Source organism: Syngnathoides biaculeatus, chromosome 2 (assembly GCF_019802595.1).
Source record: "Syngnathoides biaculeatus isolate LvHL_M chromosome 2, ASM1980259v1, whole genome shotgun sequence".
In the NCBI taxonomy this organism is placed as follows: domain Eukaryota; kingdom Metazoa; phylum Chordata; class Actinopteri; order Syngnathiformes; family Syngnathidae; genus Syngnathoides; species Syngnathoides biaculeatus.
In genome coordinates this window covers 27,553,617-27,573,026 of record NC_084641.1, presented here as the reverse complement: position 1 = coordinate 27,573,026, position 19,410 = coordinate 27,553,617, and the positions used below count along the sequence as shown (strand labels likewise).

Genomic DNA, 19,410 nt, shown 5'->3' with positions numbered 1-19,410 from the left:
AGCTGCCTTCCAGCAGGTAAAACTAGTACAAACATACGAGCCTGCCAGAGTTTGCTGCTGCTTCATCTCAAAAATAAATACCTCGAGAGGATTTCCATGGCGGGAATGACAAAATTGCTGGGTCCGTTCCGGCTGGCTTTTTTTTTTTTTTTTTTTCCCCCCCATTAATAACATACTAAAAATCATACATTTCATGACAGTGGAGAGCTTTAAAAACCCTGAAAAAGAAAAATGGCTGTTGCACTGTCCTCTTGAAAAGATTCCAGCTGTCAATGATTGATTGGAAATGGCGTGTGCACGGTTTCGTCATTGACTGCACCCCCTCCCTCCCTTCCCCCAATTTATGAAAATGCGCAGGGTCCAGTCACTCAGGGCTCGAAGGGTTAAGCCACAATCCAAACGGTGACACGGCCACCGGTCCAACCTGTACGGCGAACTGAATTCCTCGCAACGTTCCCTCAAGGAAACGTCGTACACGCGTGTCCCCGAACAAAAATCGGAATGCCTTCTCCTGTTTCCAGGAAGTGTTTGTTCCTTTTCTACTTTTGAACTTTCCACAAGTGCGCGTCTTTGTTAGATGCAGAGAATTCCTCGGTCAGCGGCGGCTGTGAGAAGTACACAATGGAGCTGGTAACCGCCCTCCGCTGATGTCAATGTAGTTGACAACATAATTAAAAAAATATATATATTCAGTACGTGTACCTGGAACATAGCTGGCAACATCACTGAGAAGCGTCAGACTAATTAAACCAGAAACTGGAGGCGAGCCCGATTTTTATATCCAGCTGGAACTCGGCGACCTCGCACACCAGCTCGGGCTCCTTCCGTACCGCAGAGGTGACATTCCGCGTTCATATAGCCGCCTCCTGCAGCCGGGGATCGGGTCGCCAAGGTCCCTGCACGTGGCCACCTCCCAGTTCGCGACCCCGATGGTCCCTCCTACAAGCGGTGAGCCCACGGGAAGAGGGACCGATGTTACCCTTTCGGGGTACGCCTGAGTGTAGTGGACACCGTGCTCACCTTCGGTCCTCACGCTGAGTACACGGCCAAGCGCGTCAACCAACGAACCGACATACTCAAAGCCGTCGCCGGCTCAAACTGGGGGACGCTCACCGTGACGTACAAAGGCATCGGAAGGTCCGTCCTCAACTACTTCGCTCGAGCCATCGCACTGGAAGAAGCTCCGGACTCGGCAGAACGCCATTTTCAGAGTCACCACCGGCTCCCTGGCCATGGCGAACCAGGACCACCTGCATCTGGAGACCAAGATCCTAGCGGTGAAGCAACACAACGAACTACTCGCCCGGTAGTATCGGCTACGCTGCCAGCTACCCGGTGTCAAACGAACCACCTCAACCGCAGTTACTTCGCCATGACGTCCGTAAATACCGTCAAGACAACCACGAGGACATCACCACCGACGCGGTGTTCGACGAACAAGCCTACCGAGATGGGCTACGTAGGGTCCGTCGGACGGCAGTTGATGACGCGGTGGCCGGCTATAAACCGGTAGTCATCCTTACCCCTGAGCTGGACAAAACCGAAATCGATCTTCCGCGGGCCACAAGATCCAAACTGTCCCAACTCCGCTTCGGACGAAGTACTACGCTGAACGTAACGGACTCCCTTCCTGGAACTAGAAAGTCGACTGAACAATGCGACAACGGTAATTTCGCTACTGGGGTGATCGGGGGACACAAACCCCTCCACCACAATGAGGTGACGGTTCAAGGACGGGAAATCTTATTTTGTTGTGTCGAAAGCTAGCATAAATTTACCTCAATCAACTTTGGGAATTTATGCCAACCGGTAATTTGATATAACCCTAAACAAAGATTAGCAAAGTCGCTGTGATTAATAGGGGGGGGGGGGGAATAACTCAGATTGAAACAGGCTGGCGGTATGGTGGGGCAGCTGCCTGTGTGTCGTCTGCACGTTCTCCCCGTGCCTGTGTGGCTTTTCTCCGGGTGGGCACTCCGGTTTCCTCCCGCATCCCAAAAAGATGCAACATTTATTGGACGCTCTAAAATTGCCCGTAGGTGCGGTTGTGAATGCGGCTGTCTGTCTGTCTCCATGTTGCCTGGGATTGGCTGGGAACCAGTTGAGGGTGTACCCTGCCCGCCTCCTGCCCGTTAACAGCTGGGATAGGCTCCAGCACTCCCTGTGACCCTTGTGAGGATAAGCGGCAAAGAAAATGGATGGATGAATTAAAAACTGGCTCCATCTCATGGTCACTGAGGAATTTACGGACTGGGTGACATCTTATCTAGCAAACGCAAATGTGGACCATTGCTATGCTTATGTTGTCATAGATCAAATAAGCACTTTTATGCTTTTTAACCAGTATAATATTAATATAATAATCTCACAGTTTGGAGAGCTGAGAGAGGGTGGGGGGCTGGGGCCATCAACTTTGTGCGACGTATCGAAAGGTGCCGGAGTTGTAAAAAGCACGACAGACTTTGAACGCATCGTTAGTTGAGCTCGCGAAGTTTACAAGTGGACCCGTTAAGAAAATAAAAGAACTTTTATATAGTGGATGGATGGCGAGAGACAATAAAAGACACATACATCAATTAAATGCACAAAATAAAGTTGTTCCAACTATTTATTCCTAATCAGTGTGAAACAGAACAAGAGTGGCAAGATTGTTTGACACCTTTTACTTCGAAGGGACAATATTGACTCCTTTAAAAATACGAACTTGACGTTTTAGCCGCCACGTCCAAAAGTCAAGCGCGCAGATCAGAGTCCCTCCGGTAGATTAGAAAATGTTTGTCTGCATTATGTGCGGCCTCTCGGGCTTCCGTATCACGCCTCGGGCGCCGACGTGACTGCCCTAGTGCCCTTTAGCCTCGCGCACCTTTGCGCCCCACGTTGCCGCGAGCAGCCGCTGAGCTAACGTCAACGTGCAATTTCCTGCTTGTGTTTGCCCTGTCTGTTGTGTGGGTTATTTTTATTTATTTTTTTTGGGGGGGGAGAGCTGCTTGGTCGCCACCGTGGAGCGGTTCGTCTTCGTGGTAAGGTTCTGTTCGTTTCCGTTTAGTTTCGCGTGCATTGCACCCTGAGCTGGACTGGCTTGTGCTCAATGTTGACAAGACTGCAGGATCGAGCATGTTGCAATGAATGAGCAGCGTCGATGAACAGTCAACATATGCTCTGCAGTCCTTTTTAAATCCGTAAAATGTGTTTTTATTTTTTATTTTTTGTGGTGTGTGGAGATGCAATGTTGCTGCCGTTGTCACAGCGAAGAGTTGGGGGATATTCCGTCTACGTTGACACCTCCGCCCCCGTTTATCGCGGTGCATTGTTCGACAGAGTTAGCTAAAAAGTCGACATAAAGAAAAAAGGGTTAATCTTATAGTTTTACCTCTCTCACAGACACACGTGTGAATATGTCAAAACATACATGCATACATTTATTAAAATGATGTAATTTCATTCAATAGAAATCTGCTATCTTTACCGTTGTGGATGGAAACGCCATAGACAAGCTAATGGAAATTAGCAACGAAGTTAAAGCAGGGGTGCCCAGACTTTTTTTTTTTTCCACGCTAAGATTTACTTTTTAAGCAGCCAGCCTCTCGCAAGCTACCGAAAAAGGGGAGAGGAGGGGGTGAACGATGCTCCCAAACCGTTTTATGCTTGATGTTATGTTGCTGCCTATATTTAAAATACAGAATTAGCTTTTTGTGCTCTGTATTGTCTGTGATTTCGTCTTGGATCAGTCTGTGCCAAGGTGGGATTTGAAAATGACACACCATCTCATCCTGCACTTTCTACTTTGGCTCCAGACCAGACCATTCCTACTCGGAAAATAGAAAATCTCATCCAGTTCAACCAATTTTTCTTCAATTATTCACATAACCCCGACAGTCGTTGCATCTTAAAACAACAGCATTTATTTCTTTAACTTTCTCCATTATTATCGAGAGTAAACATCAGCAGCATGTCTAGCTCGTCTTTGCTCTACGTTGCCCAGACTGTGTTGCTAACTAAAGCGGGGGTGGTGGACGCTGTCATTATAAAACACATTGATGGGCTGCGTAAGTACTGTAACATTTGTAATTATGAGTATACGTCTTTCAGAGCGGGGGGGGGGTTAAGGTAAACTAGGAAAGAGAGATTGTGGCAGAGCTGCGTTGTTAGAGAAAGTTCCGTGTGCTGCCTAAAAGAAACCAGTGGCTTTTTCTTTTCATTTCTTTCCGATACGTATGTGAATTGTGCCATTGGATGTAACGACCAGTCATCCCTCACTCATTGAATCACATTGCAAAATGCCACAAATTGAATAACTGAATGTTATATTTTCAATTTGCATTGGAGTTTTTTTGTTTTGTTTTTTTTTTGGCACGCCATCCCTCATCGACGCATTGAGCACCCCTGACTTAAGCTAATTCTAAACATTCAAACAACTGTTAAGTTAGCACACGTAGAGCGGCAATGCATTAAAAAAAAAAAAAAAAAGAACATTCAACAAAATCAGGGTCATGTATTTTTCTCTGTTCTTTTGGAAGAATAAATATTTAAAGAGCAAAGTATGGATTTAATGAATTACCCTGATGGGGCGTCCACGTCTTGCCGTTACTACGCTGCATGCTTGTATCTCGTAGTCCTGAGGACTGTCTAGGTCAGGATGTTGTGGCACAACGCGGTATTGTACTGCAGGCACACAACTGTTAAATTCAGATTCTTGTTTCGAGCTCGTGCACGTGACGTCGCCGTTTTCACGCCGCCATATCGCCGGTCAAACGGAGCCGCTCGACATTGTGGGAGTCGTTGAACCGGAGGGGAATATTTACAAAACCCGAGACCTGTTGTGCCGTTGGTTGTCACAACAGACGAGACAGATCTTCAAAGAGGTCATTCTATTGAAAACCAGCTGAAAAGACCGGAAATTATCGATGGATTTTGCCAATTTAACGTGATTGACGGTGCCCAAACAAAATAGACACACGCCTGTGGAGCGATCGCTTCATTTCAGGTAGGAATTATTCTTCTCAATCTCAAATCCCCAAGAATTATTTATAATCCCAAATTGGCTCATTTGAGAACAATGCGTATAAAAAAAAAAACTGTCACAGAGGTTAACGTGTGGCGGCAATCGCTTCCGTGTACGTTCCGTGGAGACGACTCCTTATTTTGTTTTCTCCCCCCAATCATAGTTAATGAATGCGAGTTTGTGTAAAACCAGGGGTCATTTATTTACATATTGGTATTTGTATTGAATACTAGCTGAAAAAAATCGATGGATTCCGGCAAAGATTAACGCGAGCCAAGTACGCTTCCGCGTTCACGAGCCGTCAAAACCGTCACTATGTGGGATTTATTCTTGATTGAAAACAGATCCAGCAACAAAGTATTTGTATGCATCCAGACTTTTGTACGTTTTCAAACTCTTTCGTGTAAATCTCGACGACTTACTCACCGGATCCATGTGTAGATCCAGTTGTCCAAGATAAGCGAATTAACGGTCCAATTTCTCATCGGCGAAAACCTTGATTTCGGCATTAAATACGGGTCCTGTATGCCGAATTTATCTCATTTTTCCACGTACCGTCGTTTATTTTCACCTTCTAAATGTCTGACGGTATCGGACAAGGCTCTGGGCGTCGTGCTACGAGACATATTTTCGTGTCGTCTCCAACCGACTTAGCATTGAGCAATGCTTAGCTTGACCGGCAATATGGCGACGTAAACAAAAGTCACGTGATTTTATGGCGTACGTGCACGAGCTCTATACTCTTAAAAAAACCTCCTAAAATACAATCGGCAAAAAATAAAATAAAATCCTGCAATATAAGCAGGGATTTGTTCACTCACTGTGTTCTCCGTTGTGTTGCAGGTGCTGCAGGCGACGACACCAGAATGTATTCGATCCGAGATCAAGCAAAGAACCTCCCGTGACTGACGAGAAGATGCCGTAGTCACCCCCCACTTTCGCCCTCAACTCCCGTTTATTTCCCGTCGACCCGCCTGCATCCCCCCCCCCCCGCGGGGACCCCGGGCAACAGGGGGGGCGATGCCGGGCGGCCGGCAGAAAAGCGGCCGGCGCTCGCTGTGGCGCTTTCTGCTCCCGCTCCGCTCGGGTCAGGAGCGAGTGGTGCTGGCCCGCAGCGAGAGCCTGCCCAGCGACCAGCTGCTGAAGATCACCGTCACGGAGGCCGCCGTGATCAAGGCTGGCTCGGGGGTCTTGAACCGCCGCTCCCTCGCCTACCTGGCTCTTTGGTACTTCTTCAGCTTCTGCACCCTCTTTCTCAACAAATACATCCTGTCGCTACTGGAAGGGCAGCCGAGCATGCTGGGTAAGGACAGACGACATGCGGCGGAACCTCCAAGGTTGAGCGTAAGCCGTGTGAGGAAACTACAACTGCGACCTTTTGTTTATGCGGTTTCTCTAAGGGACTGGGCCCTGCCATCAATGGCAGACCAAAGACCTTTGCCCCCAAATAGGGTTATCATTGCTCACAAAAGCCAGCCAATGAGGGCAAAGCACTAATTCCAAATGGCACGGCTCAACTCACTTCGACAAAGTTGAACACGAAAACGCCAAATACAGTGAAGCCTCGGTTCTTGACTACAATCCGTTCCAGGAAACGTTCGAAAACCGAATCGATGTTTCTCATTACAATGAATGGAAATAGAAATAATGCGTTCCAAGCGTTAAAAAAAATTGGCTTTTTAAACTTTTTTTTTTTTTTTTTTTTTTTTTAGCTTTTCCTGATAGTAAACTGCATAATAGAGATACATATATATTTTAAATACTTTATGTAATAAAATAATTTAACAAATATGAATATCATTTCTGGGTATTTTTTTCAGGGGCGTTCGAATTGACAATAACAAAATGCATCGTGAGTGGGTCAACTGCTTGCGCCACGCGCGTTATGTTATTTCCGGCGGCGTGGGAATTCACAACAAAGCGCGTCATGGGTCAGCTGGTCTGGTCGCGCGCAATATATTGTTTCCGGGTTTTGTCGGGGACGTATGAGTACAGATTTTCGTTCGAAAACAGAATTTAAAAAAAAAAAAAAAAATCTCAAAATTTTCGTTCGGAAACTGATTTGTCCGAAAACGAGGACGTTCGAGAACCGAGGCTTTACTGTATGTGATTTATTTTTTTTTATTATTTTTTTTTGTGTATAAAAAAAGCACAAGTACCCCCCGCCCGTCGGCACATTAGCGTTAGCACCACCGTGTTAGCGTTAAACTCTTTCTGCGTACCGAGGCTTATGACCAGGTGCGCTCTGTAGGCCGGGAATTACGGTACATTTTGGTGGTGGCCAGAAAAAAAAAGACCTGTTCAACAATAGAGGTTCCAAAAAATGCGGTTTTAAGATCTTTCAAGCATTTATTTATTTTTTTTGTGTCATTGATTTTGTCCCGATGGTTCCTTCCTTTCCGGGTCAGGTGCGATTCAGATGCTCTCCACCACCATCATCGGTTTCCTCAAGATGTTTGTGCCCTGCTGCCTTTACCAGCACAAGTCCAGGAACGAGTATCCACCCAACTTCATCATGATCATGCTCTTCGTTGGATTGATGAGGTGACTTCCCCGAAGCGAATTACGCGTGGAGAGGGCCGACGTCCTCAAAAGCGAGCAAAAGAGCAATGGCAGTTTTCCTAATGGTGTTCCGGCGAGTTAAAAGTCAACGGTGAACGGTTTTCCCCAGAAATTGTCATCGGGTTTTGATCATCTGGGTAGAAGGCAAAATTGTGTGCTGTAAAAATGGATTCTATGTAGGCACAAGGCTTTTCCAGAATTTTTACGGCAACTTCGGGGGTTGCGTATAAAACACGGGAAATGGTACTTAGGGTAATTTCCGGCCTACAGAGCGCACCTGGTTATAAGCCTTGCCCAGTACATTTGTAAAGGAAGTACCATTTAGTACAAACATACGCCGCAGCTGTGTAAAAGCCACAAGTGCCCACATTGAAACCGAAATTGAAACATGAGATATTTACAAAGGAATATGGTACGCAGAAAAAGTTTAAAGCTAGCACGGCGCTAGTGCGGTGCTAACGTCTACCCTAACGCTAGCGCCACGCTAACACTAGAGCTAATGCTAGTGCTGCGCTAAAGCTACCACTAACGCTAACAGGGCCGTTTAAAATAAAACATACCAGTTAATATTGAGAGACAGTACACAGAGTTTTCAAAGTTACCTTAGCTTAGCTTAGCTTAACATAGCAACAACACGGTAGCACGAACAGGGCTGGTTAAAAAAAACAAAGCAGCCGCGGCAGCTACACAGCACTAACAGGGCCAGTTAAAAAAAATAAAAAACATTCCCAAATCACTGAGACGTGGCATTAACACAGCAGCAGCACGCTAATGCGGCGTTAACGCTAGCGCGGCACTAACATAGCCGGTAAAAAAAAAACAAAAAAAACACTGAGACACGGCAGTAACACAGCAGCAACATGCTAGCACACCAGTAGTGGTAGTGCAGCGCTAACAGGGCCGGTTAAAAAGAAAACATACCGGTAAAAGTCGCGTCCTCGGCACATATATTCCACCGGTCTCACTCTGACGGTACTACGGCGAAGTTGTTACAGTCTTTCATTCACGTCGTTGTTGTCACGTTCAAATTGATGGAAATTGGTGTATCTGCAAATAGGGGCGTGTGCAAGAATTATTCCTCCGGTGCGTCATCCTCTTGAACAAATAAACGGAACCCTCAATCCTCGGTCCCACAGTTTCACCCCCACCCCAGAGTACATTTCGCCGTTGCACTGCGGGTGTGAAACTGATGTAAGATTCACAGAGCAGACACTTTTGTTTCCCTCCCATTCCGTCGCGTAGTAGACGAAAGAGGACCCAAAGTCCAAGGTCTTGGTTTCAGTTTCGATTGAGTCATTCTGCGCCCCGAATTGATACCCGCTAGTGGTCTGATTTTTCACCACAAGAGAATGTCAACAAGCGTGAGTCACCGAAGGCCTGTTTCAGGGCAAAGTAATTCCGAATGGTGGAATTAATATCGCGCAACCAACCTCACGAGTTAGTCGTTGGTCGGAGTCTCTTAGGATCTCCGTGGCTGTTTTCCAGGTTCACCACGGTGGTCTTGGGCTTGGTCAGCCTGAAGAACGTCGCCGTGTCTTTTGCGGAGACTGTGAAGAGCTCTGCGCCCATTTTTACCGTCATCATGTCCCGGCTGATTCTCGGGGAGTACACAGGTACGTGAAGGATACGCTTTGAATTTTCTGCTACCGGACTGTGCGAATGATTGCGGTCTGAAGTGGACCCAGACCGACGTAAACGGCGGCGTACTTTGTGATCCGAACGCAGGCCTGTGGGTGAACCTCTCCCTGTTCCCCGTCATGGCGGGCCTGGCGCTCTGCACGGCCACCGAGCTCAGCTTCAACCTGCTGGGCTTCTCCGCCGCGCTCTCCACCAACGTCATGGACTGGTACGGGACGCCGGCGCCTCGGCAGCGCCGCGGTGGCGCGCTAGGCTTAACCCTTTCCCTCCCGTCTCAGTTTACAGAACGTCTTCTCGAAGAAACTGTTGAGTGGTGACACTTACAAATTCAGGTAAAAAGAGAACGAGTAACGGTACAAGTGAAATAATACCTTGTAATATCTTTCTTTTTTTTTTTTTTGTTCCAGCCCTCCAGAATTGCAGTTTTACACTAGTGCGGCGGCAACCATTATGCTCATCCCAACCTGGATTTTCCTCTTGGTAGGACAATTAGTGAATTCTGTCTTAACAGTGTAACTGCTATTATATACTCTAAATGTATTTTAGTAAGTGTCTTCCCACTCTTGTGTACAGTGGTGAACACATTTAGGCATAATTTCCGGCCTATAGAGCGCACCTAATTATAAGCCTCACTCAGTACAAAGGAAATACCATTTGGTACACACATAAACTGCACCCGTGTAAAAGCCGCAAGTGCCCACATTGAAACCCACATTCAAACACGAGATATTTACAAAGAAAGACTGTACACAGAAAGAGTTTAACGCTAGCGCCAACGCTAACAGGGCCGGTTAAAATAAAACTTACCGGTAAATATCACTGAGACACAGCCGTAACACAGCAGCAGCACGCTAGCACAGCGCTAACACTAGTGCAGCGCTAACAGGGTTAGTAAAAGTCAGTCCTTCGGCAGACACCCATACCGGTAAAAGTCACTTCCTCGGCACATGTATTCCACAGGTCTCACTCTTACCTTTTCTGCTCGAGTGCCCCCTTGCGGCCGTGAGGAAAAAATTCACAAATGAGCCACATCACCGCATAAACCGCAGGGTTGAAAGTGTGTGGAAAAAAGTCACGGCTTGTAGGCCGGAAGTTACGGTAAACATGCTCGGATTTCACACTTATTGAGTTTGTGCGAGACGAGGCCATCATTATTTCAGTTATTTTTGTTTGGTGATGCTCTGCCGTGAGAGTCGTTTTACGTAAAATGGGTGCCTTGGTGCCCACATTGAAACACAGGATATTTACAAAGTAAGAAGGTACACAGAAAGAGGTTTCAAAGTTTTAATACCTTATCTGAACTTAACATAGCAGCAACACGGTAGCACAAACAGAGCTGGTTAAAAAAAAAAAAAAAAAAAAACTAAATCACTGCGACGTGGCAGAAACACGCTAGCTCGGCGCTGACGCTGGCGCCGCAAAACATACCTGTAAAGATGAGAGACATGGCAGTAACACAGCAGCAACATGCTACCACAGCACTAACAGGGCCGGTAAAAAACAAAACAAAACAAAAAAAAAAACATACCGGTAAAAGTCACTTCCTCGGCACATGTATTCCACCGGTCTCACTCTTAGCTTTTCTGCTCGAGTGCCCCCTTGCGGCACAAGACAACAAAAATTCATAAATTAGCCGTATAACCGCAAAAACTGCAGGGTTGAAAGCGTGTGGAAAAAAGTTGCGTCTTATCGGCCGGAAATGATGGCACAGTCCAGACGTATGAAGCGTTTCCTTATAGACTTGTTCAATATTCGTGACCACTCATTATCGTAGCATTTTCAATTTTCATGGAGAATGTCCATCTTTTTACACAGATATGAAACATTTTTTTTTTTTTTAAATCAGAATCAGATTTCGTTCCTGTTGAGGACTGAGAACAACAATAAACATTCAGGTAATCGGAAACTATCCTTTATAACGGCGGCACGGTGGCTCAGCGTTGGCCTCACGGTTCTGAGGATCCGGGTTCAATCCCGGATCCACCAGTGTGGGAGTTTGCATGTTCTCCCCGTGCCTGCGTGGCTTTTCTCCGGGCACTCCCGTTTCCTCCCGCATCCCAAAAACATGCAACCTTAATTGAACACCCTAAATTGCCCCTAGGTGTGATTATAAGTGTTTGTCTCGATGTACCCTACGATTGGCTGGCGACCAGTTCAGGGTGTACCCCGCCTCCTGCCCCTTGACAGCTGGGATGGGCTCCAGTTCTCTCGTGACCCTTGTGAGGATAAGCGGCTTGGATAATGGATGCATGGATATTCTTTATCAAGGTCACACTCGTGCAAAGATGCAGACTCTTCTAGCGTTTAGAAGAATTTATTTTTAAAATTGCAAGAAATATTATGTTTTACTTTTTGTTTTTATTCCTGGAACTTGGGCAAACTGATGAATAACTCATAATATTTTTGTAGTAAAACATACTTTGTGTGTGAGTGTCATATGGTGGTGTATTACCCGTAACATATTGGTTATTACCGATGTTTTTAATTCAAAGCAGCGACGGCATAAGCCTTTCCTCGTTTTTTTTTTTTTGCCAGTCTGTATTGTCGGGACGTACAGGATTGTAATATTTATAAGCATGGCACAAAATATTTGTGCAATTTTTGTTTTTCAATCTATCGAGGCAGCAAAGTAGTCGGGGCTTAATTGCACACTCTAATTGCTAAATATTAAAATTCTCAACGTCTGCTTTGCAACCAAAAAAAAACCTCAATTTCAAACGATTAAAATGAACAATTGGCATTGGTTTAAAAAATAAATAAATGAAAAATTGATCTGAAGTGATTTTTTTTTTTTTTTGACCGTCCCTGGTCGGAATTTTGCCTGATGCTCGTCTCCTTTTTCTAGAAAAGTCCGCCAGCTGAGAAGAGCGGCCAGACGTTGACGTTGAGCCGGGACATCGTCGTGTTGCTGCTTTTCAACGGCGGCCTCTTTCACCTGCAGAGTGTCACCGCCTACGCGCTGATGGGTCGCATTTCTCCAGTAACCTTCAGGTAGAGTTTGATTTGATTTTTTTTAATTTGACTAAACTGGTATTTTTATATACCATAATTTCCCGCCTATAAGCTGCGACTTTTTTTCACACACTTGCAACCTTGCGTTTTATGCGGCGATGCGGTTAATCTGTGGATTTTTTTTTTTTTTTTTTTTTTTTCTGACGGCCGCAAGGGGGCGCTTGACCGCAAAAAGGTAAGAGTGAGACGGGTGGAATATACAATAAAGCCTCGGTTCTCGAACAATCCCGTTTTCGAATGAAAATTTCTGTTTTCGAATGAAAATCGGTACTCGAACGCCCCCCCCCGTGTTGCGCGCGGCCAGACCATCTGACCCAGACGCGCTTCGTTGTGAGTTCCCACGCCGCCGGAAAAAACATCGCGTGCGGCGCAAGCAGCTGACCCGCCTACGATGCATTTTGTTATTGTCGATTCGAAAGCCGGCAGAGAAAAAAACGGAAATGACATAACGCGTGCGGCGCAACCAGCGCACTTTTGTTATTCTGTATAACGCAACCTGTGTACACAGACGTGTCCCGGTAGTGACTGTTGTTTTCTTCTTATGGAGGACGACCTACTCTACATTTTAAGCAAAAAAATAAATATATTTCTTCAATTATTTTATTATATAAAGTATTTAAACTATACATGTTTTTCTACTATGCAGTTTATTATCAGGAAAGGCTAACAAAAAATGCTTTAAAAAGCCCAATTTTTGGGGGGCTCGGAACGCATTATTTCTTTTTCCATTCATTGTAATGGGAAACATCGATTCGGTTTTCGAACAAATCCCTTCTCGAACCGTTTTCTGGAACGGTTTGTGGTCGAGAACCGAGACATCACTGAATGTGCCGAGGAAGTGACTTTTACCGGTTCGGTCCAGTTGGCGCTGCGCTAGCGTGTTACTGCCGTGTCTCAGTGATTTTTTTTTTATTTAATTTATTTATTTTTTTCTGCTTTCAAAAGCCTAGTTTTTTTTTTTTAGGCTCGGAACGCATTATTTCTTTTTCCATTCATTGTAATGGGAAACATCGATTCAGTTTTTGAACAAGTCACTTCTCGACCGTTTTCTGGAACGCATTGTGGTCGAAAACCGAGGCATCACTGTATGTGCCGAGGAAGTGACTTTTACCCGTCCGGCCCTGTTAGCGCTGCACTAGCGTGTTAGCTGTGTCTCAGTGATTTATTTTTTTACAAGTATGTTTTTTTTTTTTTTTTTTTTTTTTTGGGTTTGTTTTGTTGTTGTTTTTTTTTTTACCGGCCCTGTTAGTGCGACGCTAGTATTAGCGTTTGCACGGCGGCGCTAGCGTTAAACTTTCTGTGTTCGTGTGCGCTCTGTAGGCCGGGAATTACGGTACTTCCAAATACACAACCATATCAAATTGACTGGCATTAAATTCACTTATTAATCTCTCCCACGAGAGCAGAAAAATCTTTCAGGCATTGAACATTTAATTGGGAAAACAATGTAGTGGTATTTGAAATTTTGTAATTTTTCCCCCACCCTCCAGCACGTTTGATTAAAAAATGATAAAATGATTCTATTTGATTTGAACGCACGTTGAGCCAGCTCGCACTCTCTCCTACTTCACTGTGATTTTCGGACTCCCTAAATCCGTCTCTTGTGGTGTTTTGTGCAAATTTGGCAATCAACCTCGCGGTCGCTTTCCACTGACCCGTCTCCTCCTCAGCGTCGCCAGCACCGTCAAGCACGCCCTCTCCGTGTGGCTGAGCGTCATCGTGTTCAGCAATCAGATCAGCGCGCTCGGCGCCACCGGCACCGTCCTCGTGTTCGTGGGGGTTTTCTTCTACAACAAGGCCCGGCAGGCCCAGCGCCAGCGCTTGCAGGCCACGGCCGCGCGGCAGAATTGCAAACAACTCTCGCAGGACCGGGACCCCAGACAAGGCCCCCAGTCCCACTGAAGACTCGGGATTTGGAAACTCTCGGAATCGTGACTTTAAACAAATGCCCGGATGTCTTCTTCCCCCCCCCACCACTGTGCGGGCATTCCACAAATGGAGGACCGGCGACTCCTGCCGAATGTTTAGCGGCGGTCGAGGCTCGCGTTGTTTGGATTTGACAAAATGAGAAGCTCAGGGTGGCCTCCATCTTTTTTTTTCGATTCCAGGCTGGGCCCCGCGAATGTCGTCGGCGCAACGTACGCCGCGACTGCCGCGCCGCTACGCTGTGGAAACGCGCCACCGGGCACGACCGGCTCCCCCGCCAAAGTGTCCGTTTTTGACCACTTGAAGCATTTTAAGATGCATCTTGAAAAATAATATGAAATAATCCAATTACTGCATTCCAGGAATGCTCTTCCTCCGTTGTGATTAGATTCCTTCCCAGTGGATGCTGGGATCGAACCTTCAACTTCTTGGAGAGTTCGTCAAAAGCTTTGCTCAAAGGCCGCGCGCGTGTGCAGAGCGTCTTTCCGCGCCACATTTTCAAGGTAAAATCACGTTTTGGCTGAAGTCGCGGCACACCTGCTAATGGACCTTTCCGGTGGCGATCGTAAGCTCCGCCCCCTTAGCGACGTCCCACAAGCTTCCAAAATGGCGACTGAACAGAACAGGTTTGAAGTCGATTCTCTTATCGCGTATTCCAGATAATATTGCGGTATGTTTTTTGCCAAATGCGTCAGACTTGTCCAAGAGACTTCTACAGCAAGGTCTCAACTATTTCACGCAAGGATACGTACACGGAATTAAGATTTTGGACGGAGCGGGACGCAGTGTCAGAGTTACAGCGAAACGTTGGCGATCGACGCAAAAACGTTTGACGCCTCACAAACTTCATATTGAAATTCAACAGGATAAAATGGTGGAATCGTACTGCGCATGTAAAGCAGGGTGAGTACTTTTTACTTGGGAAAATCACGAGTAATATCATTGTAGTCTTTAGAAGTGAGTGGGTGTATTCATTTGACCCGACTCGTAATCGAACCCAGTGCTCTGTCTCAAAAGTCTGATGTGATACGAATAGGAAAATTTCTCTTGCATGACGTAGCGCATTTACGTATCGCTAACCCGACTCTTCGGCATAAAACGTGACACACTTCATTCAGCGGGTCAGTGATACGCTGACAAAGTGAAAGTTGTTCTCCTGCAATCTATAAAGCGCTGATAATAATTCAATCAAACTCAGAGAAGATACATTTCCCTCATTTACCTTTGAAAATACAGCCTTGTGTTTGTTACATTTAGTTGTACGTGCGCTCTTTCGCAAGCCTTAATCCATCGTAGACACTTCGTCAACTGTGTTTTAGGCTTTGGGAAATGAATCAAGCGGTCCCCTTGTAACCTCGCAGGATATCTTTCATCAGAATTGCGCATCTGAGGATCATTTTCTTCGTAACATGAACTTTTCCAAGCGCACGCTACTGACAACCAGCGTTGCTTGTGGGACAATACGGCGAGAGGGGCGTGTCAAGCCAGGGGTTAAGACAATGCGGCTATCTGATTGGCTATTATTGCACGAGTGATTGACAGGTCGGAAAGGTCCATTAACATGCTGGGATTCACTTTTTTTTTTTTTTAAGAGATGTGTTCGTTATTAAAATTGTCCTGAATGGAAGAAAATATACAATTGTTCTTCACTTGCAGCCACAACATCCTCCACTCTTTGATTTTCTGTCAGGATTTATTTTTTTGATTTTTATTTTTTTTTTTGGTCCTTTCATCTCTGCGATTAGTTATCGCTGTCGTCGGACCATCTGCGCTGTAGTCCATCGGGCGAGTACTCACCCTGCTTCTTTCCCAAATGCGCCTATTTGCAATTTCCATCCATCCATTTTCTTTGCCGCTTATCCTCACCAGGGTCCCGGGGAGTGGCGGAGCCTATCCCAGCTGTGGACGGGCAGGAGGCAGGGTACACCCTGAACTGGTCGCTAGCCAATCGCAGGGGATATCAAGACAAACAGCAGCACTCACAATCGCACCAAGGGGCAATTTAGAGTGTCCAATTAATGTTGCATGTTTTTGGGGTGTGGGAGGAAACCGGAGTGCCCACCCGGAAAAAATCCACCGAGGCACGGCGAGAACATGCAAACTCCACACAGGCGGGGCCGGGATCGAACCCGGGTCCTCAGAACAATGAGGCCGACGCTTTACCATCTGATCCACCGTGCTGCCCCTATCTGCAATTTTTTTTCCTTCAATTCTATTCAGTTTCTTTTCCTTTTTTTCCAGCCTGAAATGCTTCTTGGCTACTTATTCAGAAATCTTTGGAGTCTAAAAAATATATAAATATATATTTTTTTAAATCCCCAATGCCGTCATAATGCCTGTCAATTATGCGCAGCTTTTTGCTATTTGCAATCCGGGCCCGACCCTGATTTTTTTTACTTTTTTTAATGGATGGAACCAAATGCTGTAGAACCTTCGAGGAGCAAGCTAAGCTAAACTGGGAACCCAAATTTTGAAATTTGAGCTGTGGGACTGACTGGCGACTAGTTCAGAGTGTCAGCCGCCGATCGCCCAAAGTCAGCTTGGGATAGGGTCTGGCGGTTCCCGCCTTGTGAGGATTAGCGGCTTGGAAAATGAATGAATGGGTGGGTGGACGGTTCGGGGAGAGCTGGAACATTAGTCCCGGTTTCAATCAGTTCTCGATGGGCAGCCCAAACTTCCTCAAACTGTTCCCACGAAGTTTTAAGAATACAAGGCAGAAAAAGTCAACTTTATGTAATGTGAGTTTAGTGACGTCATATAGGAAGGAACATGCATGTGCATTTGCCGTCGTCTTTTTTTTTTTTTTTTATTTCATTGACGGTTGCAGCAAAAGGCACGTTGGCCTCGACCCAAAACATTTCACTAATACCCAGCGGGACTTTCCAAACTGGCTTTTCTTTCTCTTAAGAGCTGCCAGCAAAGTTCATTTGCATCTCGTAAGAAAAAAGAAAAAAAAAAGCTTGTTCGTGCATTTCTTTGTTTTTTTTTTTTCGTTTGTTTTACATTTCAGTATTGCAGCGCCTCAAGAAGCAGATTTTTTTAAAACAATTTTTTTTTTTTTGTATTTTTAATGTTTTAGCAGCTGTATTTTGAGTTTATTTGTTGTAAGAAAATGTTTCATATTTGTGGATTCTCTTGTTTGTATTCTGAAATCCTTCAAAAGTGCCCCCCAATATTCCTGTAATCATTTTAATTTTTGGAGGCCGAGGTTCAACATGTGGTGATTTGCTCTCAATTGTGAAAGGTTCCAAACTGGAAAATGTGTTTTTAAATGAAATATTTCAACCGGCAAATGTCTTGTGGGTTTTTTTCAAATGAAATATTTGGCTGTGTGCAAATCAAACGGAGAGGAGGTATAATTATTTCCAAACGTGATGCGCCGAGGCCCGAGTTGAATTATGGAAATCTTTTTTTTTTTTTTTTTTTTTTTTAACCAGAAGAATTGTATGAGGGTATGAAAATGTCAATAATCAGTCAAATCACCCCCTCTCCCAGCAAATAGTAAAAAAAAAAAGTATTAGTAATTAATGACTAGTTTTCAACTTACTCAATATTTTTAAAGTTATTTTACTCTCAATCCTGTTTTTTTTTTTTTTTAAAGCTTTGAGATGGTTTTATATAGACAAATATGTAATAGTTTTAAATGACCGTTTTAGGTTTTCTGGGACGGTGCAGGTAATTTTGCCTCTTTCATTGCCGTCGGAACGCTAACACTCCCAATTTTATTGCTTTGTAACACATTTTCTTGCTTTATAACACATTTGCAGATGGTTGGAGCATTTATGCAAGTCAGGACAAGAATAATTTGACTAATAAGGAACAGGATGTGACCCTTGCAAGGAGAGTCCCAGAAATATTCTGGAGCGCTTGTCCTCTTTCGGGTCACCACTAACTGGAACCTGTCCAAGCAGAGGTGGCTTCCACCCTTGACCTTTGCCCCCGACCCCTCACCCCCCCCCAAAAAAAAAGAACAATCTGAATAATTGAACTGAAATGTGAAGTCTCGCTTGTGACCATACCCATGATAATGTTTACTGACGTAATTTTGTATTTGCCAGAATTTGAACAGTAAGTTGCACTTCACAACTGTCGGGGGAGCCCCAGAACCTTCTTTTGGAAAGCATCACCACTCACGAGATTCGTGCACCGTCACGCGCGCTCTCTCTCTCTTTTTTTTTCTTTTTTTAATTAAAGTTCAAACAAAAGTAATGAATGTTAATATAAACGAGCAATGTTTTCTCCTCCCGAGACTTTTGGAAGATGGCTTCTTTAAGTGGTTGGATTGTAGTAATAGTGATTCTATAAATAAAAAAAAAAAAAGACTGGATGGCTCACTGGCCACCAAAAGTCGCCATCCGCCATCTTGGTACTCCCAAAACAAGCATGCCGACCTGTGCGCTAATCGCCAGTTTCGTGGCTGTGAGAAAACATTTCACAAGTAAGTTAGAAAGATTTACTTTGACACTGTTAAAGTTTGTTTGCAAAGAGTTATTTTTTTTTAAATTTTCCGGTGTGCTGAATTCACTTGAACAAAGTTTTGTTTACGGTTGATGTTGTACACCGTTCACTCTGCTTCACCTTTGTAGGCCGACGGTTTTTCGCAAAAAAGCGATGTCAATATTTTCCCAAACTTCCTCAGTGGATAAGCAAGAAAATGCATTTTCTGTGAATTTTTTTTGTTGAATTTCATAATACAGAACTGTGCAAATTGAATTAGATTTTCAAATGCGAGGAAACGAGTTGAAATTTTGTGTCTGAAAAAGGACGTCGCAGAGACAACAAATGAACAATGCGTATTTTTTTCCCATTGCAAGTCCTTGTTTCCAAAAAATATATCAAACTGATTGGCTTAAAATTGAATGTTTTCATGACAAAAAAAGCTTAGTTTTTTGCTATGTTATGATGATAGTAGAAAAAGTGAACTTGTCACGGAAATCGGGCCCTAGGTAATTTGGTAGCCACGGTTTTATGTCTTTCATTTGCACTTAGCCTTTTTTTGGCGAACCAAAAATCCTTCATGTTACCAAAATTGAAAACATAACAAGCTCACGCGACCACCTTTAATTCTCCATGCCAAACTTTGAGGGAAAACCTCGCCATAATCCGACCTGTGCAACCTGTGCCCTCCACACGTTTTGGGAGTACCAAGATGGCGGCCAACTGGCTTCAACCAATCGTCATACCGCTCGATGTGGATGCGCTATCCAGTCTTTTTTTTTTATTTTTATTTAATTTTATTTTTTAGTAGTAGTGCCCGTTCATTCCCGTTC

At 44.8% G+C, this 19,410-nt stretch overlaps 1 protein-coding gene across 2 annotated transcripts; it reads left to right on the top strand.

The window, feature by feature from the left end:
- Positions 1–395: 395 nt before the first annotated feature.
- LOC133513755 (solute carrier family 35 member E2A-like) lies at positions 396–17,425 on the top strand. 2 transcript variants are annotated; one of them, XM_061844831.1, is made up of 9 exons: positions 396–3,020; positions 5,846–6,305; positions 7,411–7,546; positions 9,050–9,177; positions 9,290–9,410; positions 9,481–9,534; positions 9,610–9,682; positions 12,048–12,193; positions 14,323–17,425. In XM_061844831.1, the coding sequence occupies exons 2-9, from the start codon at positions 6,023–6,025 to the stop codon at positions 14,471–14,473; spliced, it is 1,092 nt and encodes a 363-aa protein (XP_061700815.1). In that variant the 5' UTR covers positions 396–3,020; positions 5,846–6,022; the 3' UTR covers positions 14,474–17,425. The 2 variants fall into 2 exon arrangements, with proteins under 2 accessions (XP_061700815.1, XP_061700804.1); XM_061844820.1 differs by having other exon boundaries at positions 13,885–14,454.
- The last annotated feature ends 1,985 nt before the right edge of the window (positions 17,426–19,410 follow it).